Source organism: Lotus japonicus, chromosome 1, assembly GCF_012489685.1.
Source record: "Lotus japonicus ecotype B-129 chromosome 1, LjGifu_v1.2".
In the NCBI taxonomy this organism is placed as follows: Eukaryota; Viridiplantae; Streptophyta; class Magnoliopsida; order Fabales; family Fabaceae; genus Lotus; species Lotus japonicus.
The window spans coordinates 81,249,824-81,264,258 of NC_080041.1; the positions used below are offsets into that span (position 1 = coordinate 81,249,824).

General features: G+C 36.6%; 1 protein-coding gene across 1 annotated transcript; it reads left to right on the forward strand.

The window, feature by feature from the left end:
- The first annotated feature begins 2,458 nt into the window (after positions 1–2,458).
- Positions 2,459–3,193, forward strand: LOC130747958 (uncharacterized). The gene has a single exon (XM_057601027.1). It carries the CDS (start codon positions 2,459–2,461, stop codon positions 3,191–3,193), a length of 735 nt encoding a protein of 244 aa, XP_057457010.1.
- Positions 3,194–14,435: the final 11,242 nt, after the last annotated feature.

Here is a 14,435-nt window from a genome sequence, read left to right on the forward strand (position 1 = left end):
AGTATCGCAATGAGAAGAACTCCTCAAGCCTTAAGACCACATTAAGTTTTTAGGTCTCTAAAAAAAGAGAGTAGTTGGTTAAAATGTCACACTTTCACATATAAAAAATATATGTTTGATTATTATATATTTAAGTAAATAATTTTATTTTGAGTTATGAGATATATCCCACAACTCTTATGAGGGCAAGATATGACAGAGAATCAGATAAGAAATGATATGATAAGAGTAGGATAAACTCTTATCATAACATATGTTTGAGGTGAACAGGAAAACAATAGAATATGATATAAACAATAAAAAATGTATCAAATTTCTCGTACAGTAAAAAAACTCATAATATTTTTTAAAATTAACTTTTAAAAAGTGATTATTCAATTAAAATAATTTTTTTATTTTTATAAATAAGTCTATGTTTTAAAATGAACTAAAATTAAATTAAATTTTATCAATTAACGGGGAAAGAAGACCCTGTTGAGCTTGACTCTAGTCCGACTTTGTAAAATGACTTCAGCGGCGTAGGATAAGTGGGAGCTGAAAACATCGAAAGTGAAATACCATTACTTTTAACCTTAAAAAAAATATATATCAATTAGCCTATTTTAGTTTTTATGAAGGGAGCCTATTTCAATTAAAACTTTATAGCTAGCCTGGTTTTATTTTAGTGATGACGAATGATAAACAATAAAATTAATTAAATTAAAAAATATTATTAAAATAATTATTTTTCCAAAATTAGTTTAAATTAAAAATTATTTATAAGTAGATACATAATTTTAAATAATAGCACAAGATAATAGAAATTTAGTCTATATTTACTATTAATAATATGTGGGTAGTCTATTTTATTGTTAGTGAATAATTATTTTATTTATTTTTATCATAATATAAAAAATGAAAATAACGTTAGCTAAGTAATAGTAAGTGATAATGGAAATTTTATTATTTTATATGATTAAATTCAATATTTTAACCATTGCTACGTAGTCTATTTCATGTGTATTTAACAATAGTAGGAATATGAGTTTGAACCTTCTCTAAAATCTTAATTTTAAGCACGCTATTTGTGAGACATATTGTTTGGAATTGGTTGAAATTATAGAGAAAGACCGTTTTCCAGTTTCGTGTGTTAGTCAGAGAGTTCCTTCATATCCGTCAACTGCTATATGGAGATTGAGAGGTTCATCTCAAACATATTGTTAGGAGTGTGAATGAGTCAACGAACTATCTTGCTGTTTTAGGTGCAATGCTCCATTGCACCCTCATAATCTTGGATGATCCTCCTCCAAGGACATAGGTCCTCCTAGCTAGGTATGTGTTTATTTTGTAATTTATATTTTTTTTACTTCTTTTTCCAACACCAAAAAAACGATAGTTCTAGACAAAATTTTAACATCGTCAACTAATCAAATTTTAAAAATGTGTCGCATACGGTAGTTAAAATAAATAAAAATGTGATTTTTCTGGATCCTTGAAAATTTATTGATTGCTTGTGTAAAAAAAAATTGACTTACACAAAACTTATAAACTTTCGGTCTCTAGTGTACAGATCAAACACAACTGGTAGATAGTTGGACTCTTTAAGAATTAAGTACATGGTTCGAATCCTGGGCAGTGTGCGTGAGAGTGATTTTTCCGGATCCTTGAACTTATATTGATTGCTTGTGTAAAAATATTTTACTTACACAAAACTTATACACTTTCGGTCTCTAGTGTACAGATCAAACACAACTGGTAGATAGTTGAGCTCTTTAAGAATTTAGCACATGGTTCGAATCCTGGGCAGCGTGAGAATGATTTGTTAGGAGAGACTTACTCGCTTAATGTAATCTACGAGTCTCGAATGGATTAGTCTCATACTTACTAGATCTGAGGGATACACTGGAAAGAAAAACAAAAATGTTAAATTTAATCAAAATTAAAATGTATTTAATTATTTAGAGCAAGTGAGTTGTGCATTAAAATTAAACTCTCATTAAATTCATATATAAATTATAAAAAACAAAACAATGTACATGTACTTACAATGTAATTTTTTTACACGGTCAAGCAATTAAAATTTAAAAATACAAAAAAAATTATTTATTTTAATCGATAACGTGACGCATTTTTTAAATTAAATTATTTGACAGTATAAAATATTTTTAATTTGTCTAAAATATATTAACGCTGCCCGCCCATCAACATTAAAACTCGGTTTCAAAAAAAAACATTAAAACAAATAAATGTCATAAAGTAAAAAGTATGAAAAGGCGCGTCCCAAGTAAGGAGAATTCCAAATTAATAAGGTCATAAATTTTTTATTTATTATATCCATATAAAGTAAAAACCAAAAGATCGCGCGTTGCACAAGTCACCACACTAGTATAAGTAGAGGTCCGTGTATCGACGAGATCCCGACACAAGCACTCTCATCAGGGAAAAAAACCAAAGAAATAAGAAAAAAATAAGAGAGGAAATGAATACTACCAGAAAAGATGAAGCAGAACGGTTGCTAGAGTTCGCTGAGCAACGATTACAAAAGCATGATCTCAAGGGTTCAAGGCAATTGGCCATCATAGCCCAAGACACTGAACCCCTTCTCGAAGGTTCTGACCAAATCCTCGCCATCATTGACGTCCTTGAAGCATCAAAGAAGAAGCCCCTCAACACCAATAACAACATCGACTATTATGCTATTCTCCAAGTAGATCATTGGAACTCCCAAGACCTCAATCTTATTAAGAAGCAATATCGTAGGCTTGCACTCCTTCTCGACCCCGATAGGAACCTGTTTTCCTTTTCCCACCACACCTTCAAGCTTGTTTCCCATGCCTGGTCTCTCTTATCTGACCCAGTCCAGAAGCAAATCTACGACATGGGCTTGAACCGTGGTATGGGTAGCTTCTGGACCACATGCCCATACTGTTACCACATGTATGAGTACCTTGTGGTTTACGAGGGTTGTTTCATAAGGTGCCAGAAGTGCACTAGGCCATTCCATGGGGCACGTGTTCGTTCCATGCCGCAGATGGTGCCTGGGCAAGAGGCTTATTACTTTTCCTCGGGATCGTCTCCAACGGGTCTTGAGTTCAAAAGATTAGAGAATGGTGGGCGTATTCAACAACCGACGAAGGCAACGATGACAACACCAGTTCCCAATGTTGCTTCTGCTCCGAGGAAGCGAGGAAGGCCTCGAAAGGTTGTGGTTTGAGTTTTGGGTTTCAAGATTCGTGTTATTCTTTGCTCAGGGCTTCTCCGCTGCATAACTTAAGCGATGTTTTGTTTATTACTTTGTTAGTTTGTTTCATTATGATCACAATTGGAACTCTCACTCTATTGTTTGTTGAAAAGGTGTCTCTAAGAAGACTAATGTTAAATAAAAATAAATTTATAATTAAGAATAAGACTACATGACCATGCCAATTTTCTCTCCAAATAATGCATATGTTTGCAAATAACTTTGGTATATCCATACACATCTTTATTTTCAATATCAATTCCACATTTTTTTTTCTTTATAACTATTTTTCCTATCACATTACTCATCTATCACACGTCTCTTTCATGTACATTTTGTTTTGTGATATAAACATAACTACGATGCATGTTTATTCATAAGTTAAGACTTCTAGTTCTTATTCAAAAATGATTCTAAAGCATTTCATCAACTAGACATGTTATTGGCGTGACTGCGTATAATCACCTATTTAGGTTGTGAATCTCTGAATCGGTGCAAAGGGCATCATCCCATTTTGTGATGTAAATGCAAAAAAGGGAAAAAAACTGAAATCTAATGGAAATCAGCTCGATAATGAGAGATTTTCAACCCTAATCTAATGAAATTGAAATCCACTCTTTATCATTAGCAATTTACGTTTGTCGTCTTTTTAGAGTCGCAGCAATCTATTATTTGAGTTCAACATGGGATATGTTTGAATACATATTACATTATGTTACAGGAATGTTCATCGGTTTAGATTGACTCGATGAATCTGATGATTCAAATCAAAGCATTGCAATTGGTTCAGATTTATTTTGTTAGTCGGTTTATTTTACTTTTGAACCAAACCAGTTATAATCGGTTCAACTCTTAAACTTATTTTTTATATTTGAAACTTTCAAATTTTATTATTTATATCTCTTTTATATATATATTTTTTTTATATCATTTCAACTTTGTCTTTTTCGTTGTCAAGTATCTTTAGTGATATATATTAATATTGTGCTCGTGCCATGCACCACTGATATTATGAAAGATACAAATTTTTTGTTGTCAAATTTACTAATATTGTGCTAGTGCCATGTGGTCGTTACTGGACGCGAGCTACGAAGGTCTGGATGGTTGGTAAGCTTGTGGGTTGTACTTTTGACGGTGGGGACAAGGCGACTATATGCGGCCTAGCACGGGAAATAGAGGAGTGGTGGCCGCCAAGAGGTGATATCAACAACAAGAACCTCACTAGACAAAAGAGAGAAGCCAAGAGACCCAAAATCGAAGACCTAAACCGAAACCAAAGAAACACCAAGAGGTGAAACAACACTATATGCGGCCTAGCACGGGAAATAGAGGAGTGGTGGCCGCCTTGAGTGTTGTTTCACCTCTTGGTGTTTCTTTGGTTTCGGTTTAGGTCTTCGATTTTGGGTCTCTTGGCTTCTCTCTTTTGTCTAGTGAGGTTCTTGTTGTTGATACCTTATAGGGAGGTTAAGTGATTGTGTATTTCTGTGGATGTTTGATGTTTTGGTTTTTGTATCCTCATTGTCCTACTCCTAAGCCGGTCTCTTCCTCTCTCTCTCTATATATATATATATATATAATATTTGGATTTCAAAAAAAAATATATACCCTAAAGCAAGAAATTACGTAATTGCTTACAAAAATTAGGACAAAAATTTGACATTGATCTCATACTATTTGGTTTTAAATATCTGACTTATCATTATCATTCCCAAACAATATTCACTATCGTTTACAAATAATTATCATGTGTAGTTGACTCATTAATTGACAATAATGGTTAATCAAATCAAATCAATAAGTGAAATTGAATAATGTTAGGAAACTTAATTGTTGCAATGACCATATTTCGTGAAAAAAATTTAGGCTTAAATGCACTTTTGGACCCCCAAGTTTATATTTTTTGCGATTGTTGACCAGGGATCTTATTTTTCTACAAATGGAGACCCTAATCTTTCAAAATGTTGACAATCGCAAAAAGTTTAAACATGAGGGTCCAAAAGTGCATTTAAGCCAAAAATTTATTAGCTTTTTATAATAAAAGAAATTGAGATTAATAATTATAAAATTGTATTAATTAGTATCAATTTCGGTGTGTATCTTCCATAATAAGAGAATTGAGGCGAGTATTTACCATATACTATAATATAACTTTGAGTTCTCAATCTGAAGAATTTAAATTGTACACTTTGGTAGCGTTTGACAGACAAGTGGGAAGGTAGCGAAACAGAACATATGAGTTTTGTTCTGTGTTTGTTGTGTTTTTATGATGAAACAAAACATGACAAAATGCTCCTAAAACGGGACACTTTGGTTCTGTGAAAATGGGGGAGCGGTACACCCTCATAAAAATTTAACATGGTAAAAAATGCTTATAATTTATATTTGAAATATTTTATATTCAAACAATCTAAAATCAATTCTTAATTGAAAAGAACTTATTATATTAGTTCACAAACTTAAATAAATTTCTACTTTTAAAAAAAATTACTTGAAATAAAATCAATTATTTTTTTAAAAGTAAAATCACTTTTTTAAGCAATGACAAAAGAGTTTATTTGAGTGTGTTTGCTTCAGCGTATTTTTAGAAAAATCACTTTTTCATTTAAAAAATTATTTTCCTGTTTGTTTTAACTTTCCAAAAAATCATTATTTTACAAAAAGCTGAAAGTAGATTATTTAGAAAAGTTACTACAAAGTGCGTTTATTTTATCATATTTTTAGAAAAAAATCACATTTTTCAATTAAAAAATCACTTTTAAGTTTGTTTCAACTTTTCAAAAAATTATTACATTAAAAAAAAAACTGAAAGCATATTAATTGGAAAAGCTACTTTAGAGTGCGTTTGTGTAACGCCTCAATTTCTCAACTGAGGAATCACATTAAGTAACCTAACAAAGTCTAATGACTATTCTGCAATCCCTAAAATCCAAGGGTATTTTTTTTTTGAAAATGACTAAATACCATAGGGTTGGAAACACATAATAACTTTATTTAAATAACCTGTTTCCCGATATACAGTAATAATAGTTTACAATACCATAAGTAAGGTTCAGAATAAACATGCGCACTTTAACAGTGGCGGAAGCAAGGCTTTAATAACAGAGTTCTCATATAGAAAAGGAGACTCAAACATAGTCCACAAGAAGAGAAGCAAAGCTGCTTCTTACACCTCTACTCCACCGCCTACAACTCGATCTCCAACTCGAGCAGCTAAGCTTCGGCGAAAGGATCTTCATCGCCTAATAGTGTTAAGCGCCCAAACAACAAATAACAAATAGAAAGGGTTAACTCCATGCAATTACTACGTAAAAAGGGGAAAACATGCTACTAAAATTTAAGAGCATAACATAGCACATAAGCTAGCAACTTAATTCCAGATAGATGACGACATATATCCAACAACATAAAAGCAATTCAGGTATTAACAACTTATCAATATATATCAAACTCAGATAACAATAACCTCAACAAGTCAGCTCAAATGTCGACAACGTAGATCAACTGTTAGTGCTCTATGATGCAACTATATGCTGCTAACAAAATGGATCGATCAATATCGTCTCGCAAGACGGGACAATGATAGGACACACCTCCTCATCGCCACTTATAGCGTCATCCATGATGGGACAATCATAGGACACACCTCCTGATCGCCACTTAACGTCACACAAGACGGGACAATCATAGGACACACCTTCTGATCGCCACTTAGCGTCTCACAAGACGGGACAATCATAGGACACACCTCCTAATTGCCTCTTAGCGTCTCACAAGACGGGACAATGATAGGACACACCTCCTCATCGCCACTTATTGCGCCACACAAGGTAGGACAACCGGGTGAACACAATCACCTGACCGTCGCTTATACGTCACACAAGACGGGACAACCAGGTGAACACAATCTCCCGACCGCCACTTATACGTCACACAAGACGGGACAACCAGGTGAACACAATCACCTGACCGCCACTTATTGCGCCACACAACGCGGAACAACCAGGTGAACACAATCACCTGATTGCCTCTTAGGCTTAGGCCCTATATGCCAAGTCAGTCAACAACAATGCCCAAACCAATTATTAATTCGGAGTAACCACATGTTATTCCTATTATCAACGAACATAAATCAATTCAATTGCATACCAACTCAGATCAATGACAGAAACCAGTAAACGGCCAAAGCCTCTCAGAAAACGGAGACACACGTCTCAATAAGTTCACTCGGCCGAAGCCTCCAGAAAACATTTTCCCAGTTCAGCACAATAATCATAATCCAATGCCAATCAATATAAACATCTTCATCTCAAATGCAGGCAGTGCGATAAAAGCATGCAAGACTCAAAGACGCGCTAAAACTGAGTTACCCTTACCTTCGTGAGTAGAAGTTGTGCATGGAAGTTGCGAACCTAGAAGGAAACACAATCATCAACACAAGCCCTACTAGAAGCAATCAATCTAATAACACTAAACGAAATCGGAAAGAAAGCTTTAAAGCTTCGGAGTTCCTATTTAGGCACGAATTGACAACAGAACTTCATTTGCTAAAACGCGCATAACTTGAGCTACAGAACTCGGAATGACATGAAACCAACGCAAAAATTTCGACAATTGAAAGAGCTACGCTATAGCTCAGGTCATAGAGACCCAAAAATTATTTTTGGACACGGTACCCTAACAAACAGGTTTCGGCAACTTTAGAAAATAGGGTTTCCGAACTTTTTCTTCGATCTAAATCAATTCCTAGGTATTCTTAGGCGATATCTAGGCCAGGGAAACTCTCAGAAAATTTATCGGATCGAAAACTAGAACAGGGGTATTGTGGTCAAGATTTTTAGCTCGGAAACTCAAAATCAGAATTTGGAAAAATAAATTGGATGAGGTCGATACCAACGACGATTATGACGACTAATCCTACTAACGCTTGTAAGATCAAGTTTTGATCTAGTAGTACAACTCTATGTTTTGATGATTACAAGTTTACCTTTTGATATGAACAATTGTGGTACTCTAACGTGTTTTTCTGAGTGTGCTATTTACAGGCTCTGACCTCAACTCAATCTCACACAAATCAGAAGCACTGTGTATAAAGGGTAACCCAAGCAACGCTTTCGCATTCACCATGTTCAGTATGAACAGTGGAAAAGCTTCAGAAGTTCTGAAGCTATACAAACTCTGATGTGGACTCAGTCGCTAGAAGCTCTGAAGATCCAGAAGTTCTGATAACCAAGAAACACTGAAGGTTCAGATGTTCTGATGGTGTAGAAGACTCTGAAGATCCAGAAGCTGAATAGTGGAAACTCTGAAGTCCAGAAGCAGGAAACTCTGAAGGCCATGTTCTTCCCTCTGAGTTCAGAATCAGAAGATACAATGGTCAGAGGATCTGTGCTTTCGCTCTGACTCTGATCAACCGGCTTCACAAGTTCCAATATGAAGTATTCCCCTGATCAGAAGTCTCCTAGGTTAAAAGGTCAAGTCGCTATCCAAGTACAAAAGCAAGTGTACCTTCCTGACGACCTACCTAACGTTCTCAGCCACAGCAGAAGCTGGATTTTCCAGAACTGCCCTCCAACGGTAGCATTTCCCATGCAACGCTCAACCCTAATCCTTGGAGTATATATAGAGGCTGAAGATTGAAAGAAGCGGCTAGAAAGAAACACATATACGCGCAAGACATATTCAAAATATTCTAAGCTTTCTTTCATCTGAAATTCATTGTGTTTACTATTAGCTTTTTAGAAGCAAATCTCTTGTAAACAATTCTTTGATAAACAGTTTGTTTAGTTCCTTTAGGAGATCAAGGTTGATCGGATCCTAGAGAAGACTAAGAGAGTGAATCTTAGTGTGAGCTAAGTCAGTGTAATTGTTAGTCACTTGTAGGTTTCAAGTGCAGTTGTAACTCTTACCTGATTAGTGGATTGCCTTCATTCTAAGAAGGAAGAAATCACCTTAACGGGTGGACTGGAGTAGCTTGAGTGATTTATCAAGTGAACCAGGATAAAATCCTTGTGTGCTTTTCTATCTCTTATCTTTAGCACTTAAGTTCTCGAAAGATTTGTCAAAATCTTTAAGGTGGAAGTTTTGTTCTGAAAACGTTATTCAAACCCCCCCTTTCTACCGTTTTTCATACCTTCAATTGGTATCAGAGCGCAAGTTCTGATTACCACACCTAACAGTGTTCAGTGATCCGGGCCGGTGTGAAAAACAATGGCTGCCACCACCAGTGAAACTCAAAGAGATGGTTACAACGCAAAGCCTCCTATGTTCGATGGTCAAAGGTTCGAATATTGGAAAGATAGACTGGAAAGTTTCTTTCTGGGTTTCGATGCAGATCTCTGGGATATTATTGTGGATGGCTATGAGCGTCCAGTTGATGCAGATGGCAAGAAGATCCCAAGGTCAGAGATGACTGCAGATCAAAAGAAGCTGTACTCACAACATCACAAAGCAAGAGCAATTCTTCTAAGTGCTATTTCCTATGAGGAGTACCAGAAGATTACAGATCGTGAGTTTGCTAAAGGCATTTTTGAATCTCTGAAGATGTCTCATGAAGGAAACAAGAAAGTCAAAGAATCAAAGGCATTGTCTTTGATCCAAAAGTATGAATCCTTCATCATGGAGCCAAATGAGTCCATTGAAGAAATGTTCTCCAGATTTCAATTGCTTGTAGCTGGCATACGACCTCTCAACAAGAGCTACACAACAAAAGATCATGTCATAAGGGTCATCAGGTGTCTTCCTGAAAGTTGGATGCCTTTGGTGACTTCAATAGAGCTCACGAGAGACGTTGAGAATATGAGTTTAGAAGAACTCATCAGCATTTTGAAATGCCATGAGCTGAAACGCTCAGAGATGCAAGATCTGAGGAAAAAGTCCATAGCCTTGAAATCCAAATCAGAAAAGGCTAAGGTTGAGAAGTCAAAGGCTCTTCAAGCTGAAGAAGAAGAATCTGAAGAAGCATCAGAAGATTCTGATGAAGATGAGCTGACTCTGATTTCCAAGAGACTCAACCGCATCTGGAAGCACAGGCAGAGCAAGTTCAAAGGCTCTGGAAAGGCAAAAGGAAAGTATGAGTCCTCAGGCCAGAAGAAGTCTTCAATCAAGGAAGTCACATGTTTTGAGTGCAAAGAATCTGGGCACTACAAAAGTGATTGTCCAAAGTTGAAGAAAGACAAGAAGCCAAAGAAGCACTTCAAGACCAAGAAGAGTCTGATGGTGACATTCGATGAATCAGAGTCAGAGGATGTTGACTCTGATGGTGAAGTCCAAGGACTCATGGCCATTGTCAAAGACAAAGGAGCAGAGTCAAAGGAAGCTGTTGACTCTGACTCAGAATCAGAAGGAGATCCTAACTCAGACGATGAAAATGAGGTATTTGCTTCTTTCTCTACCTCTGAACTGAAACATGCTTTGTCTGATATCATGGATAAGTATAACTCTTTATTGTCTAAGCATAAAAAGTTGAAAAAGAACTTATCTGCTGTCTCCAAGACTCCTTCTGAACATGAGAAAATTATTTCTGATTTGAAAAATGAAAATCATGCTTTGGTAAATTCTAACTCTGTGCTTAAGAACCAGATTGCTAAGTTAGAAGAAATTGTTGCCTGTGATGCCTCTGATTGTAGAAATGAATCTAAGTATGAAAAGTCTTTTCAAAGATTCCTAGCTAAAAGCGTGGATAGAAGCTTAATGGCTTCAATGATCTATGGCGTAAGCAGAAATGGAATGCATGGCATTGGCTATTCTAAACCAATTAGAAATGAGCCTTCTGTGTCTAAAGCTAAATCCTTGTATGAATGCTTTGTTCCCTCTGGTACCATATTGCCTGATCCTGTACCTGCTAAAATTGCTAAAAACCCTCTTAAAAAGGGATCTTTCTCTATGACTAAATATCATGCAAATATTCCTTTAAAATATTATGTTGAGACACCCAAGGTGATCAGAACCTCTGGGGTAACTAACAAAAGAGGACCCAGAAAGTGGGTACCTAAGGACAAGATTATCTATGTTGCAAATATCCTTGATAGCTCCACTGAAACACCAATCATGGTATCTGGACAGTGGATGCTCGCGTCACATGACGGGAGAAAAGCGTATGTTCCGAGAGCTGAAACTTAAGCCTGGAGGCGAAGTTGGCTTCGGAGGAAATGAAAAGGGTAAAATTGTTGGTACTGGTACTATTTGTGTAGATAGTAGTCCATGCATTGATAATGTTTTATTGGTAGACGGCTTAACACATAACTTATTGTCTATAAGTCAATTAGCTGACAAGGGTTATGATGTTATATTCAATCAAAAGTCCTGCCGGGCTGTAAGTCAGATCGATGGCTCTGTTCTGTTTAACAGCAAGAGGAAGAACAACATTTATAAGATCAGATTATCTGAGTTGGAGGCTCAGAATGTGAAGTACCTTCTGTCTGTTGATGAAGAGCAGTGGGTATGGCATAGACGGTTAGGGCATGCCAGTATGAGAAAGATTTCTCAGCTGAGCAAGCTAAATCTTGTCAGGGGCTTACCCAATCTGAAGTTCGCTTCAGACGCTCTTTGTGAAGCATGTCAGAAAGGCAAATTCACAAAAGTCCCTTTCAAGGCAAAGAATGTTGTCTCAACCTCAAGGCCGTTGGAACTTCTGCATATAGACCTTTTTGGACCAGTGAAAACTGAGTCTATAGGTGGCAAGAGATATGGAATGGTTATCGTTGATGACTATAGCCGCTGGACATGGGTAAAGTTTCTAACCCGCAAGGATGAGTCTCATGCTGTGTTCTCTACCTTCATTGCTCAAGTGCAAAACGAGAAGGCTTGTAGGATTGTGCGTGTCAGAAGTGACCATGGTGGAGAGTTTGAGAATGACAAGTTTGAGAGTCTGTTTGATTCCTATGGAATTGCACATGATTTCTCTTGTCCCAGAACTCCTCAACAAAATGGTGTTGTTGAGAGGAAGAACAGAACTCTTCAGGAGATGGCTAGAACCATGCTCCAAGAAACTGGCATGGCTAAGCACTTTTGGGCAGAGGCAGTAAATACAACATGTTACATTCAGAACAGAATCTCTGTGAGACCAATTCTGAATAAGACTCCTTATGAATTGTGGAAGAACATAAAACCCAACATTTCTTATTTTCATCCTTTTGGCTGTGTTTGTTATGTTCTCAATACTAAGGATAGATTGCATAAATTTGATGCTAAGTCTTCTAAGTGTCTATTACTTGGTTATTCTGATAGATCTAAAGGTTTTAGATTTTATAATACTGATGCTAAGACTATTGAAGAATCTATTCATGTTAGATTTGATGATAAGCTTGACTCTGACCAGTCAAAGCTAGTTGAAAAGTTTGCAGATTTAAGCATTAATGTTTCTGACAAAGGCAAAGCTCCAGAGGAAGTTGAGCCAGAGGAAGATGAACCAGAGGAAGAAGCTGGTCCCTCTAACTCACAAACTCTGAAGAAGAGCAGAATCACTGCAGCTCACCCTAAGGAATTGATTCTGGGCAACAAAGATGAACCAGTCAGAACCAGATCTGCCTTCAGACCCTCTGAAGAGACCTTGCTGAGTCTGAAAGGATTGGTGTCCTTAATTGAACCCAAGTCCATAGATGAAGCTCTTCAGGACAAGGATTGGATTCTGGCCATGGAAGAAGAATTAAATCAATTCTCCAAGAACGATGTTTGGAGCTTAGTGAAGAAGCCTGAGAATGTCCATGTTATTGGAACGAAATGGGTATTCAGAAACAAGCTAAATGAGAAAGGAGATGTAGTCAGAAACAAGGCAAGGCTAGTTGCTCAAGGCTACAGCCAGCAGGAAGGAATAGACTACACTGAAACATTTGCTCCGGTAGCAAGACTGGAGGCAATCAGACTTTTGATCTCCTTCTCAGTAAATCACAACATAGTTCTACATCAGATGGACGTAAAGAGTGCCTTCCTAAATGGTTATATCTCAGAGGAAGTCTATGTTCATCAACCCCCAGGTTTTGAAGATGAAAAGAAACCAGACCATGTATTCAAATTGAAGAAATCACTCTACGGTCTGAAGCAAGCTCCCAGAGCATGGTATGAGAGACTTAGCTCATTCCTTCTGGAGAATGAGTTTGTAAGGGGTAAAGTAGATACAACTCTTTTTTGCAAGACTTATAAAGATGATATCTTAATTGTGCAAATTTATGTTGATGATATTATATTTGGTTCTGCTAATCAATCTCTATGCAAAGAATTTTCTGAGATGATGCAGGCTGAATTTGAGATGAGTATGATGGGAGAATTAAAGTACTTTCTGGGAATACAAGTTGATCAAACACCAGAAGGAACATATATCCATCAGAGCAAGTACACTAAAGAACTTCTGAAGAAGTTCAATATGCTGGAATCTACAGTGGCCAAGACTCCAATGCATCTTACATGCATTTTGGAGAAAGAAGATAAAAGTGGTAAAGTATGTCAGAAGCTCTATCGTGGAATGATAGGTTCACTTCTATACTTAACTGCATCTAGGCCAGACATATTATTTAGTGTTCACTTATGTGCTCGTTTCCAATCAGATCCAAGGGAAACCCACTTAACTGCTGTTAAGAGGATCCTAAGGTATCTGAAAGGCACCACTAACCTTGGCTTGATGTATAAGAAAACATCAGAGTATAAGCTTTCAGGTTATTGTGATGCTGATTATGCTGGAGATAGAACAGAGAGAAAAAGTACTTCTGGGAATTGTCAATTTCTGGGAAGCAATCTAGTCTCATGGGCAAGCAAGAGGCAATCAACCATTGCACTATCAACTGCAGAGGCAGAATATATCTCAGCAGCAATATGCAGCACTCAGATGCTCTGGATGAAACATCAGCTGGAGGATTATCAGATCCTTGAGAGCAATATCCCAATCTATTGTGATAACACTGCTGCAATCTCATTGAGTAAGAATCCTATCTTGCATTCAAGGGCAAAGCACATTGAGGTAAAGTATCACTTTATTAGAGATTATGTACAGAAGGGCGTACTTCTTCTGAAGTTTGTTGATACTGACCATCAATGGGCAGATATCTTTACAAAGCCCTTAGCAGAGGATAGATTTAATTTTATTCTGAAAAATCTAAACATGGACTTTTGTCCAGAGTGAAGATGGATCAGAACCTCTGACTATGATACTTCTTGATCAGAAGATGTCTAGTCCAGAAGGTAACTCAATCAGAGTGTGTGTGCCCACTGGTACTGACTCTGAAGC